The sequence below is a fragment of the Meles meles genome, chromosome 13 (assembly GCF_922984935.1).
Source record: "Meles meles chromosome 13, mMelMel3.1 paternal haplotype, whole genome shotgun sequence".
Lineage (NCBI taxonomy): Eukaryota > Metazoa > Chordata > Mammalia > Carnivora > Mustelidae > Meles > Meles meles.
Window position 1 is genome coordinate 71,706,365 of NC_060078.1, and position 13,151 is coordinate 71,719,515.

General features: G+C 47.7%; 1 protein-coding gene across 1 annotated transcript in view; it reads left to right on the plus strand.

Moving 5' to 3' along the window:
* Positions 1-13,151, plus strand: part of VWA2 (von Willebrand factor A domain containing 2) — a 46,072-nt gene that overhangs the window by 11,499 nt on the left and 21,422 nt on the right. Inside the window, exons 4-5 of the mRNA XM_046027232.1 lie at positions 1,379-1,512; positions 8,049-8,158. Of these exons, the coding sequence (XP_045883188.1) occupies positions 1,379-1,512; positions 8,049-8,158 (244 nt within the window). The remainder of the gene's footprint in view (positions 1-1,378; positions 1,513-8,048; positions 8,159-13,151) is intronic.

Below are 13,151 nucleotides of genomic sequence, written 5' to 3' on the forward strand. Positions count from 1 at the left end.
GAAATCCCCCTCAGTCACTGCCTTCTGGGTGGTGCCTTTTCTCTGGTGCTTCTCTAATGTCTGTTCTCCTACATCCTGGCAGGGAGGTGGTAGGGCGTGGATTCTGGAGCTAGACAGCCTGAGTTTGCTTCCTAGCGCCACTGCTTACTCGTACTTTGGCCTTACGGAAGTTTTCTGAATTGCCCGGTGCCCTTCTTTCCTCCTCTCTCCACTGGGAATAAAAACCATACATTTATTTAGGAGTGCGGTGGGGAGCTAGGGAGCTGATAGCTAAAGGGTAAGGGTTTCTTTTTGAGGTGATGGAAAAATGTTCTAAATTTGTGACGAGGATGGAATGTTTCTCTGAATATACTAAAAGCCACTGAATTATATATTTTATTTTATTTTTGAGAGAGACAATGCATGAGCTGGAGAGGGGCAGAGAGAGAGGGAGAGAGAGAGAGCTCCCCAAGCAGGGTCGATGCTCAGCACAGAGCCCACCCAGCACAGGGCTCAGCCTCACAGCCCTGAGATCATGACTGGAGCTGAAATCAAAGTGTGCTTAACTGGCTGAGCCACCCAGGTGCCCCCTGAAGTATATATTTTAAATGGATGAATTCCTTGGTATGTGAATTGTATCTCAATAAACCTGTTAAAAATTTTTTTAAAAATAGCAATCTAGGGGTGCCTGGGTGACTCAGTGGGTTAAAGCCTCTGCCTTCGGCTCAGGTCATGATCCCAGGGTCCTGGGATAGAGCCCCACATCGGGCTCTCTGCTCTGCCGGGAGCCTGCTTCCTCCTCTCTCTCTGCCTGCCTCTCTGCCTAGTTGTGATTTCTCTCTGTCAAATAAATAAAATATTTAAAAAAATAAAATAATAAAAAAAAATAAAATAGCAATCTATCCTAGGGTGGTTATAAGAAAGTGTTGGGGCAGTGCATGGCCTAGAGGGAAGACCCAGTCGGTGCTGCCCTCGCTTGGACTCTGGGATAGTGCAGCTTCAGGTACCAGGGTTTCTGGATGGATCCTGGACTAGATTGTGGCCGCCAAGGGCTGGGACCAAGGCTCTTCAGTATCTCTCACTGGTCTAGCAGCCCCTCCTCTTCTGGGGCTCCATTCCCGTTGCTGAGTTAGACTCCTCCAGTAGTACGGACTTCTGCGCGGGGCCTGTTTGTCAACTTTGTGCCCACTGTAGGGGCGGGGAGTGTACTTCCTGCTGCAGAGCAGAGCCGCCTTTGGCTGGGACCTTCTCCTGCATCATTTTCACGCGTGGGCTAAGAAGAGCAGCAGCCCGATGCACCCTGAAGTTGTCTCTGCCTCCACCCTGCTTCAGGAGGGTGCCCCCCTGGGGACCGGAGGGCAGGGCCGGTTGTCATCTGCTGTGTTCCACTCTCCCCTAGTGATGCAGTGCTCGGCGGCAGTGGACCTCCTGTTTCTGATAGATGGATCGCACAGCGTCGGGAAGGGGAGCTTTGAGAGGTCCAAGCACTTTGCCATCACGGTCTGTGACGCTCTGGACATCAACCCTGAGAGGGTGAGTGCAAGTCTCGTCGTCCTTGCGTTCGGGCCTCTTGGGTTGCAAGGGACAGAAATCCAGTTCTAAGCAGAAGAGGACATTCACGGGCGCCTGGGTGGCCCAGTGGGTTACGCATCCGACTCTTGATATGCGCTTGGGTTGTGTGGTCTTCTGTGGTGTCAGGGTTAGGGAGCGAGCCCGCCTGTGGGGCTGTGGAGTCTCCCTCTCCCTCTCCCTCTGCCCCTTCCCCAGCTCACGACATGTGAATGCACTCTCTCTCTCCCCCAAATAAATAAATAAATAAATAAATAAATAAATAAGTTAGTTTGTTTGTTTGTTTTTAAAGCAAATAGAAGAAGAAGAGGACATTTTGCTGGCTTGTAGAACAGGAAGACCAAGGGGGTGGTCCTTGTTCTAGGCATGGTAGGGTCTGAAGCCTCATTCCGTCCCTTCTTCTCAGTTTTGCGTTCCTTGTTTGGCTTCCTTCCCACGCAACCTCTCCTTACATGGCACGTTCGCCCTGTACTGATCCCAGTAGAAGGAAAATGGATTTCTTTCCCTGCGCCCGCCGCAGACGGTCCCAGGGAGGGCTGTCATTGGCCAAGGCGTAGGTCACATGACAGTCCCTTGCCCAATCCCAGTAGTCAGGGGGGAAAGATGCTCTGGCCACGTGAGTCACGGGCTGACCCACCTTCTTGGCGCCCCACTGGGAAGAGGAGCTTCTGGAAGACCGGGAAAGGGAAAGCATACGGAGACAGATAAAAACTCTCCCTCTGAAGGGCAGAGCCTCCGTATGAAGCGGGGCTCCTACCCTGCACGTTCGCTTGAGAGGAGCTACCCCTGCCGGAGTGAATCTGGACAGTTTGTTCATCTCGTGCTCTCCCCGCTCCGGAGAGCCGCTCTCAGGCGGCAGCAGACTGTGCTAACTGTGGCTCCTGCTGCTGAAAGGGGCATCTTGGGACAACCCTATAGAAAAATGGGCAACGAACACAGTTCCCAGAAATTGAAACACAAGTGGCCCTTAGACGCAGGAAAACATGCCCAGCCTCACTCGCTCTGACAGCACAACTCCCACCAAAATACCATTTTCACTTTCTGGATTCGCAAAATCCCAGTTTGGTGACTTAACCCGCAGGCAGATCTGTAGAAGTGGGTTCGCGCTGGCGGCGGAAGTATAACCTGGTGCGACCTCTAGGGAGGGAGTCCCACAGCATCCATCGGAATTACAAAGGCCTTTAAATTGGACCCTGTGGCTCAAGAATTCCACCCCATGGAATGTATTCTACAGATACTGCCACAGATGCAAAGTGTTGGGTAGTTATTCCTTGCAGAGTTGTTTATGATCATAAAACATTTCAGGTCATGCAAACGCCCACTCACGGGTGACAGGTGAATTCATTCAGGTGCATTCATAAGGGAAACGTGGGGAAGGGGTAGAAAATGAATGGGGGAAGCTCTCTTAGTGGGAGGGGCACCAACCCAGATGAGACTAAAAAGGAAGGGGCAAATGGCAGATGTAATGTGTGACTTTTTATGAAAAAGGGAGGTAAAAAGTTTGTGTTGGTACTTGGAGAGATCTGTAAAGAGGCTAAGAACAGTGGTTTGCTGTTGAGCAGATGGGGTGCAGATCCAGAGGGGGGACTCACCCGTTTTACTTTTTTTTTATACTTGATGGATTTTGAACCGTGTGAACCTACTCCAAAGTCAAAATTTAAGAAGGGTGTTTTGATCTGAAAAGCCATCCTTAGCTTGAATTAGAGACTACTTGCAAACAGGTTGCAGAAGGAAGTGGTTTTCCAAGATGACATTCCATGGTTAATCCCTGAAAAACCGCGAGGACTGAAGAGCAAAAGTGGCTTTTAACGAAAGCCAGATTTTCTCCAGAATGGCAAGTAGTTTGGGGAGAGTGAGCCCATCACCGTGGACTGCAGACCATCCGGCATGGCCGTCCGAAGACACCAGAGCAGATTCTGTTCCATCTGGGCTCGGGCAGCCCGGAAGATCCAGCCGTGAAGCCATTGCAGGTCCTCAAAGGACCAGGGCCACGGACTGCTGAATCCCTATCTTCTTCTGCACAGGGTCCCGTTTTCCAAAGGAGGCGATTCCCCCATGAAGTTTCAGTAGTTATTTGTGGAGGAAGAGCCATAAAAACCAAACGTTTGATGTTGGCAGTGATGTCGTGTGTGTCCTGAAATGGGGGGCCTGGAGGCCCCAGAAGATGGTAGGTTGGGAGGGAAGAGTTATGTGGAGTACAGGTGAACATTTTACTGATGAAGAAACAGGCTCAGAGAGGCTAAGTAACTGCCTGGGGTCACACAGTAATCGGAGGAAACAGCTAAGTGTGGAAGAACTGAGGCTCTTGACTCTGAGCTCAGGACTTGCTCCATTAGGTCCTTTGTCCCTCCCAGTGGGTAGCCCCTGGGTCAAGATGAGGTGACGCCAAGACATCATGCCCTATCGCATGGCAAATGGATAGCTGGCATAGTGGCATTGTGTGTGTGTGTGTGCGTGTGTGTGCGTGTGTGTGTGTGTGTGAGATGTGTAAGGGGTGGGCACTGATGGGATTCAGCGTCCTCCAACAGGGTAGGAAAACCACCACAAAGGACTTCATGGCTGGTGTGCGCCGGTGCAGCTGTGTCCACCACAGGTCCCCAGAACTCAGGGAATTAAAGCTTGGTGTTGCCAGACCACATTTTAAATGTGGCGTTATGTTCCGGAGGTTGATTTTTAGGCTAGAAATGAGCAAACCACTCAGTACCCAGCACAAAGAGCCAGAACAGTGAGAGCCCTGGAAACTTCCATAGATAAAGGAAGCCGATGATCACGTTCAGATGAAAGAGGGTACAGAGTGGCTCTATTTCATTCCGACAGAATCTGGGCATTCAGAGAGTTCTATTAGGGCTAGACATGAGAACAACTTTCTCCAGCAAGATTCGTTGAGCAAAGGGTTTGGGGGGTGGGTGGCTCTGTTTGAGTGAGCAAGTGAGCCGCTGGACCTTGAGCTTGAGCTTGAGCTTGAGCCGCTCAGACTTGCTGGAATGCTAGCAAAGGGTGTTTGCAGGAGAGCCGTTAAAGGTGGTTTGATCTGATCCGTGCTTGAGGCTTTCTGCATTTGCTGCTGCATTTCTGTGCCTCCTTATACCTCCATGCACAAGGGATCTGCGCCTTATTTTGCTTTCTAAAATTTAGTTTTCAAGGTGCTATAAGTTAAGGCTTGTTATGGATGTTGTGTTGTGGAGGTGGATGGAAGGTGTTTGAAGTCTTCCTCCCCGTGATTAAAAGCTGAGAAGTTTGCTTCCTGGCTCCAATACAGTGACTGCAGCAGAGTGATTACAGAGCGCGAGAAATCCGGGCAGGCTTGCCCTTGAGCATACAGTCAACTGAAGATAAAAGGAAACTGCTTTGCTCCCAAACCACCAATTACATTAAATGTCTTAACCACTGACTCAAGCTATTTCTATCTCATTTTGTTTTGAAGTTGTATCCTTCCTGTTTAATTCAAGTAAATACACCCAGCTGCCGGTCTCCAGGAAGTTTTGTTTTGTTTTGTTTTTAAAGATTTTATTTATTCATTTGACAGAAAGAGAGAGATCACAAGTAGGCAGAGAGGTGGGCATAGAGAGAGGAAGGGAAGCAGGCTCCCTGCTGAGCAGATTGCCCAACGCGGGGCTCGATCCCAGGACCCTGGGGTCAGGACCTGAGCGGAAGGCAGAGGCTTTAATCCACCGAGCCACCCAGGCGCCCCTCAAGGGAATTTTTTTTACTAAGTAATCCATTCACATGGTTCAGTTAAAACTCATGCAATGCCTAGTGTCCCTCCTACTCTTATTTTCCATCTTCCCAGTTTTCCTACCTGCTTGCTTTTTTTTTTTTTAAGATTGATTGATAGATTGATTTGAGAGAGAACATGCATGGAGACATGGTTGGGAAGGGCAGAGGGAGAGAGAGTCTCAAGCAGACTCCATGCTGAGTGTGTGGCCCGATGCCGGGCCCAATCCCATGACCCTGAGATCATCACCAGAGCTGAAACCAAGAGTCGGACATGTAACCGACCGTGCCATGCAGCGTCTATCCTTACCAGCTTTCTTGAGCATCCTTCCAGAATTGCTTCATGCAAACACAAGCTGTATGAAGTGTATCATGCTATAGTCACTGTCCTGTCCCTTGCCTTTTTCTCTTCACGGTATCTTGGAAATCTTTCCATATCTAAGCATATAAGTAACATTCGCATTAACATAGATCTATATTATTTTTTACAGCTTATTAACATTCTGTCATAAGGATTTTCTGAGGTTTAATTAACCAATCCCCTACTGATGGACATTTGATATTACAAATATATGGTGAGCCTATAAATCCATTATTTCACACATGAGTATATCTGTAGGATGAATTTCTAGCAGCCCTATGTAATTGTAACTTTTTTTTTTTTTAAGATTATTTACTTGAGAGAGAGGGAATCAGTGAGAGAGAGCACGAGTGGGACAAGGGGCAGAGGGAGAAGCAGACTCCCCACTGAGCAGGGAGCCTGATACTGGGCTGTGTCCCAGGACCCTGGGATCATGACCTGAGCCAAAGTCAGATGCTTACCTGACTTAGCCACCCAGACTTCCCTGCAGTTGTAACTTCCGATAAATATTGACAAATTGCTCTCCATGGATGCAGTAACATTTCTTACTAGCAATGTTTGAGAACTTGCTGGTTTCCCTTGCAAATATTGTATTTACCTTTTGCTACATCTCCATGTGGTACAGTTAAGCATCTTCTCTCATACTAAAGAGACATTCGTGTTTCCTGCGTGATCCCTGTTCCTATCCTTTGCCCCTTTTTTCTAATGTGTTGTTGGTCTTCAACATATCAATTCCTAGACACTGTTTACATATTGGGAGAACTAACCCTGTGCCTCTGACTTGAGTTGCAAACAATTTTCCATTTGTCTTCATTTTTTATTGCATGATGGCATGTTTTGCCCTGCAGAACTTTTCCTTATGTAATCAGATTTTTCAGCCTTTTCCTTTATGGCTTCTGGATTTCAATAGGAAGGCTTTTTTCCACTTTGAAGTTATGAAGAAATTCTCTCTAGTTTCCTTCCAGAACTTGGGCGGTTACATTTTTTCACATGTAGATCCTGACTCCGTTAGTGGTTGATGCTCTGTTTTGTAGGTGGCTGTTCAGTTGTCCCAGTTGCACTGGACCATCTCTTCCCCACTAGTTGGAGATGGACTTGATCCCAAGCTAACGTTAAGGGAGATTTCCAAATGGTTTTGCTCCTCAGACACTCCTGAGCTTCTCTGCTGCTGTTTTCCAGCATCCACCTCCCACCCACGCCCACCCAAGACTTAAATTTCTTCCTCCCAAAGTTACTTATGAGCGCCTCCTTAGAACTCCCTGTTGAACCAAGAGCCGTTGCGCTGTGCTCGCCGGGAGCAGGTGCAGCTGGCCTGCTGGGGGGGAGTGCTTTGATGGTCCCCAAAGCACCAGGCCTGGTCAGGGATAGGCGGTGCAGGAATTCAGGTAGTAAGTAAAAGGCAGCGTGGGTGCTTAAATATGAATCATACGGCCTGTTTGCAATCTTGGCCAGAACTGGGGACAAGTAATAGCATAGTAGCTGAGCATGCAGTTTCTTGAGGGGCTTTAGAGAGCCAGTGACTGGGGACAGGGCGTGGGCCCTCGAGAGGAAGCCTAAACGCATTTAGCCTTTTCTGCTCAAGACTGGCTGGCGTCCTCGGGGCCCAGAAAATGACTTTATTCAGTTTTCCTTCTCTGGTTTTGGAAGGCGTTGGCGTTTCTCCAGTGGCCTCCCAAACGAGGCTGCAGAGTCCGTCTGGCATCACCTGTGGCTCTGGCTCCTTCGTCCCTGGGGTCACTTCAGCTTCAGTGTTGTTTGTCCTCCAGGGTGACTCCGGTCTGAGAGCTGACCTTTCCCCAGTGTGGCGACCGCCCCCCGCCCCGAGGATGTGTGTGTGGTGGCTGTGGCTCCCTTCTGTGGCACCCCAGGTGCATTCTGCTGCAAGCCCGTGCTGGCTGAGAGGGCAAGCCGGGTGGCTGAGGCTTAGCGAGGGCTGGAGGCACATTAGGAGGGTCCAACGGCCCAGTTCCTCTTCTCACTAGGCCTGGGCCAGACCCGTGTCCTCTCTGCAGTGCGGTTGCTCCAGCAGCCACCTGAGTATGGATGGCACCTGTGTGGGTTCAAATGAAATAACATGTGCGATTGCTGAAAGCAGTGCCTGCCCCTGGGAGGCCTTTGGACATGACCAGAGACCCTGCCCTAGAGATGCTGACAACCCAGGCCGGAGCGCTGCCGGAACGTGGGCTGAGAAGTTTGAATTGGTGGTTGTCCATGAGGCATGCAGGCCGACTCCCTGTTTCCTTCCAGATGCTCCTCCTGGTCTTCAGAACCTTCTTTTAGGGACACTGAGAAAGCCCTGGCACGGGTAGCTGTTGAGTGGGCGGGAGGCAGGGTCATTCACCTTTCTGGTCCCTTCTTTTCCCTTAGGAATGTTTGTGACTTGACCTCGCTCTCAGACCCCTGGGCCCTCTGTCTCCTACCGCAGGTCAGAGTGGGGGCGATGCAGTTCAGTTCCGCTCCGCGTCTGGAATTCCCCTTGGATACCCTTTCATCGCAGCAGGAAGTGAAGGCAAAAATCAAGAGGATGGTCTTCAAGTATGTATGCTGAGATACGGCCGTGGTTAGGATGAAGCCAGCTGCCCTTAAAATCGCTCCCTTGAAGGGTGTGATTGGCCCGAGAGTGGGCTGTGGTTTGGTTTCCAGAACCCAGCGATGCACAGTCCGTAATGAGAATTCCCCTCTCAGGACTGCTCCTCATTATTACGTAACAGCGTCCCGGGGGGGAGCGTAAACGTGCAAGTTAAAAAAGGAAATCTTTTTGCCGCTGTTGTGTGGGGTTGTCGGTTAACCTGGGACCCAGTAGCTGGTGAAGGTCGAGGTCCGTCTGCAGCGTGAGGTGGCGGGAGGAACACTGGCTCTTTATCCCCGTTCATTCCCTGGGCACCGCTGTCGGCTGGAATGGCTCACCATACTTGGAGCCTCGTTTTTGTCTTCTGGAAAGAGTCGGTATCGCTCTGTCATTAAGAATGCTTTAAAAATTTCTGAATAGCTATTAATGTTGCTTGTCCTCCAGTGTGACTCTGGTTTTGAGAGCTCATACACATACACGCCCCATAAATTATGTATGTAGTGGGGTCGTAACATTATTCACGATACAAGTCAACTGATGTGTGTATATGCAAATATGCATATGTAAATACACATCTATCTGGTGTATGTCTTATATACAGTATATTATATACACACATCTAGCCTTATGTGTAGGAAAGTGCGTTATATACTCATGCTACACACAGGCATTCACAAACCCACACCAAAGAATGTCTTTCCTTCCACTCTGATCTCTGGATCCTCTGTGGTATCTGCTGCCCCTTAGGGCATGTGCCCACTGGAGTGCCACTGACGGCCGAGGTCCCAGCACTTTATAGCCCGCCACCAACGGCAGTTGCAGAAGCCCTGGACTCTGTGGTCCTTTCCCCAGTCGTGGGCCTCTGTACATCTGCCAGTGCCCTCAAGAAGCCTGCACCCTCACACTGGGCTTGGCACACTGGGCATGGGCACCCACAGTGACTTCATCCCACGTTATTTATCCCAGCCCAGGGGTGCCCTGAATGGAATGAGAGGCAAGTCAAATGCAAGGAAATACAAGGGAAAAGAAAAGAGCACATTGAAATGTTTGTTAAAAACAACATTAGTGTACACTGGTCTTTCTTAGTTCCCTTGGAGCCTTCTACCCTTGAGGCCTCCAAGAATGGTTTCTTTCTTTTTTTTTTTTAAAGATTTTATTTATTTATTTGTCAGAGAGAGAGAGAGGGAGCACAGGCAGACAGAGTGGCAGGCAGAGGCAGAGGGAGAAGCAGGCGCCCTGCTGAGCAAGGAGCCCGATGTGGGACTCGATCCCAGGACGCTGGGATCATGACCTGAGCTGAAGGCAGCTGCTTAACCAACTGAGCCACCCAGGCGTCCCCAAGAATGGTTTCTTATAGAGAAGCAGTCCTGGGCTCTGATACCCAGAGCAGCCCTTGGCCAGGGAGTGTGTCAAAATGCAGGTGCCTTGGTTTCCTCCCAGACCTACTGATTGCCTCTCTGGGCTTAGGATACTCGGATACTAGAGACTTAGGATCTGTACCTTTTAAAGATCTCTCCCACTGCCCCCTGCCCTGTGATTATTATGCACATTAGCCTTTTAAAAACACCTTAAGGACATATAATTTAAATATCATAAAGTCCACACACTTAATATGGACAATTCAGTGATTTTGAGTGTATTTTCCAGAGTTACACAACCATTGCTATAATCTAATTTTAGACCATTTTCATCATCCCAACAAGAAACCTTGTAAACAGACATTTTTCCGGAGAAGATATATAAATGGTCATTAAGCACTTGAGAAGATGCTCAGTGTCCTTAATTGTTAAGGAAATGCGATTCAAAACTGTAATGAGCCACCACCTCACACCCATTAGCGAGGCTAAAATAAATGACAGACAGTAGCAAGTGTTGGCAGGGACATGGAGAAACTGGAACCCTCATGCACTGCTGGTAGGGTTGTAAAATGGTGCAGCAGCTTTGGAACCAGTCTGGCTGGTAAACACAGACTTACGATATAACCCAACGACTCTATTCCCAACAAACTGAAAATGTATGTCCCTAGAAAAACTTGCATACTCATGTTCAGAGTAGCATTGTTTAGAATTGCCAACAAATGGAAACAACACAAAGGTCCAGTAAATGAACAGATAAACCAAATGTGGTCTATCAAACAATGGAATATATTATTCAGCTGTAAAAAGGAAGGATGCCATGATTCATGCTCCAGCATGGATGAACCTTGAGAATAGGGGGCTCGTTTATATGAAATGTCTGGAACAGTCAAATCCGTGGAGACAGAAGCAGATTAGTCACTACCAGAGGTGGTGAGGAGGGGGAGTGTAGGGCTGCTTTTGGGGGCGATGAAATGTTTTGGACTTAGTGGGGATGGTTGCCCTACCCTGTGAATATACTAAAAAAACTGGGAATTATATACTTTTAAAAGGGTGAATTTTATGGTATTTGAAGTGTATCATTATTGATATAACATTTTATTACAAAAACATCTTTGTACCCCTTCTATGCATGCTAACATCGGCAGAAGAAAAAGTGACCTGTTGCTTTAAGTTTAGAACTGAAAGTCAAAAATTGGGTGACTCTCATTCCATCATCTGGCCCTGCTCTCTTCTGAAATCTAAGCAAACTGCAGCAGATTGGTTCAAAAAGGTACTTTAGAGACCATCCAGGATCTATTCCAGCCTGTTATTCTATGGGAGACTACTGAGGCTGAGAAGAAGCAGGTGACTTGGTGAGGACCACAGAAGCCTGTAGCTTGTCCAGTAGACCCCACCCAACTGTCCTTCTCCACCTCTTTCCACCCTCTCCTCCTACCCCCTGAAGAGTTGGTTGACTGTCTTCTCATCTGTGCTGAAAGTCATAATGATGGGTTTGAGAGTGTTATTCACAACATAGGAAGTGCAGAGACTCAGTAAGAAGGTGCCACATGAGGACACGAGGGATGGAGAAAGAAGCTTCTTCATGTGTCTGAACAAGGTCAGCTCTTCTTGTGGGGCTGTGCGTCGTTAGTGCTCGTGTGTCCTAGGATGACTATAAGAGGTAGCAAACAAGGCAAGGAGGCAGTAACTAATTTTTTGGCCACAGTTGCAGGGTCGCTGAGGACACTAAACATTAAGATGTTGTTATTAATCAGTACAGAGGAATGTTGGCCAAGTGGGAGTGATGACCTCCCTGCGACTCTACCCTTTTTCTGCAGTGAAATGTTAAAAGGCTGGACTGATAGGGACAGCTCTACCCAACCCTCCCCCACCCAATACTTGCCTTTTTAGACCACAGTGATCCCCTGAAGTGTGATTTGAGGTGGCTAAGGAACCGTCCTGACGATCCTTTATCCCTTCTTTGTAATGAGAAGTTTAAAAATACTGCAATCAAGTCTTCCAGTTTTGCGCCCTGTGATAACATAAAATCAGAGCGTGGCCGGCCAGATCCGCTCCGGATGTCCAGAGCTCCGGGCCAGCTGGCTGTGCCTCCCTCAGTCAGTTCCCTAATCTCCCAGGAACGCAGCTCTGATTTTCTGGGACTGCATTTTTTTTTTTTTTTGGACCCCATCTGTAGCTTTATCAGAATTTTACTGTATTTAGGTAGCTCTATAAAAATAGCACCTTTTACCTTAGCATGGAGCCTTTAGTAGCTGTCTGTGGCATCTTTCGAGCCATATTAATGGTCAAGCATAGCTTTTAGAGGATTTACAATTACAAAGCATTTTGTTCTTTTTCAACTTATTATTTGGTGTGTCTTTTTGGATACAGTTGCATTATTTTTCATGTTGATCCTTTTTAATGGTTATAAAATTACCCAATGAATTAAACTGTCATAGTATATTAAGTCATTCCTCTAAAAGGACCCATTTACATTGCTTCCAAGCAATGTCTTTGTCTATTGATTTAAAAAAGAGAGGAAAAAAAATACCTGTAATCAAACCCCTCTACCTACAGTGAGTTTTCTGATGAATTATTTCTCAGAATCTGTTCCACGGATTACTCGCATCCGTGTAATCACTGGGGCAAAATCACTGGGGCAGAGAAAGCCGATTTAAGACATAGATTCTCAGCCTGATCACACACCCGCCACCAGTCTGGAGTCTCCAATGACAGGATCTGAGAATCTTCATTATTCTGCCTCCCAGGGGATTTTTTTTAAAGATTTTATTTATTTATTTGACAGAGATCACAAGTAGGCAGAGAGGCAGGCGGGGGTGTGGGGGGGAAGCAGGCTCCCTGCTGGGCAGAGAGCCTAATGCGGGGCTCAATCCCATGACCCTGGGATCATGACCTGAGCAGAAGGCAGAGGCTTAACCTACTGAGCCACCCAGGTGCCCCATCCCAAGGGATTTTTAAGCTCATTGGAATTTGAGTCTAACTTGAAAGATAAACTTCTTGGAATAGGACTGCTAGTTAATTTATCATGGTAACTACCACTAACGGAATACTCACTAGGTACTAGGAGGTACTGGGTGTAGCATTTAATCCTTAATACTGTTACTGTCCCTACTTTAACAGGGAAGGAAACTGAGTCTCAGGTTAAGTAACTTTTCTAGTTTACTTGGCTAATAAATTTTAGATCGAATATTTGAGTTTCACAAGCTCTTGAGCCCGTGTTGGGTTTAATTTTTATTAACATATAATGTATTATTTATCCCAGAGGTACAGGTCTGTGAATCGTCAGGCTTACACATCTCACAGCACTCACCATAGCACATACCCTCTCCCATGTCCATAACCCAACCACCCTCTCCCAACACTCCCCATCCCCAGCAACCCTCAGTTTATTTAAGAGTCTCTTATGGTTTGTCTCCCTCCTGATCCCATCTTGTTTCATTTTTTCCTTGCCTACCCCCCACAACCCCCCTCCCTGCCTCTCAAATTCCTCATATCAGGGAGATCATATGATAATTGTCTTTCTCTGATTGACTTATTTCACTCAGCATAATACCCTCTAGTTCCATCCATGTCATTACAAATGGCACGATTTCATTTCTTT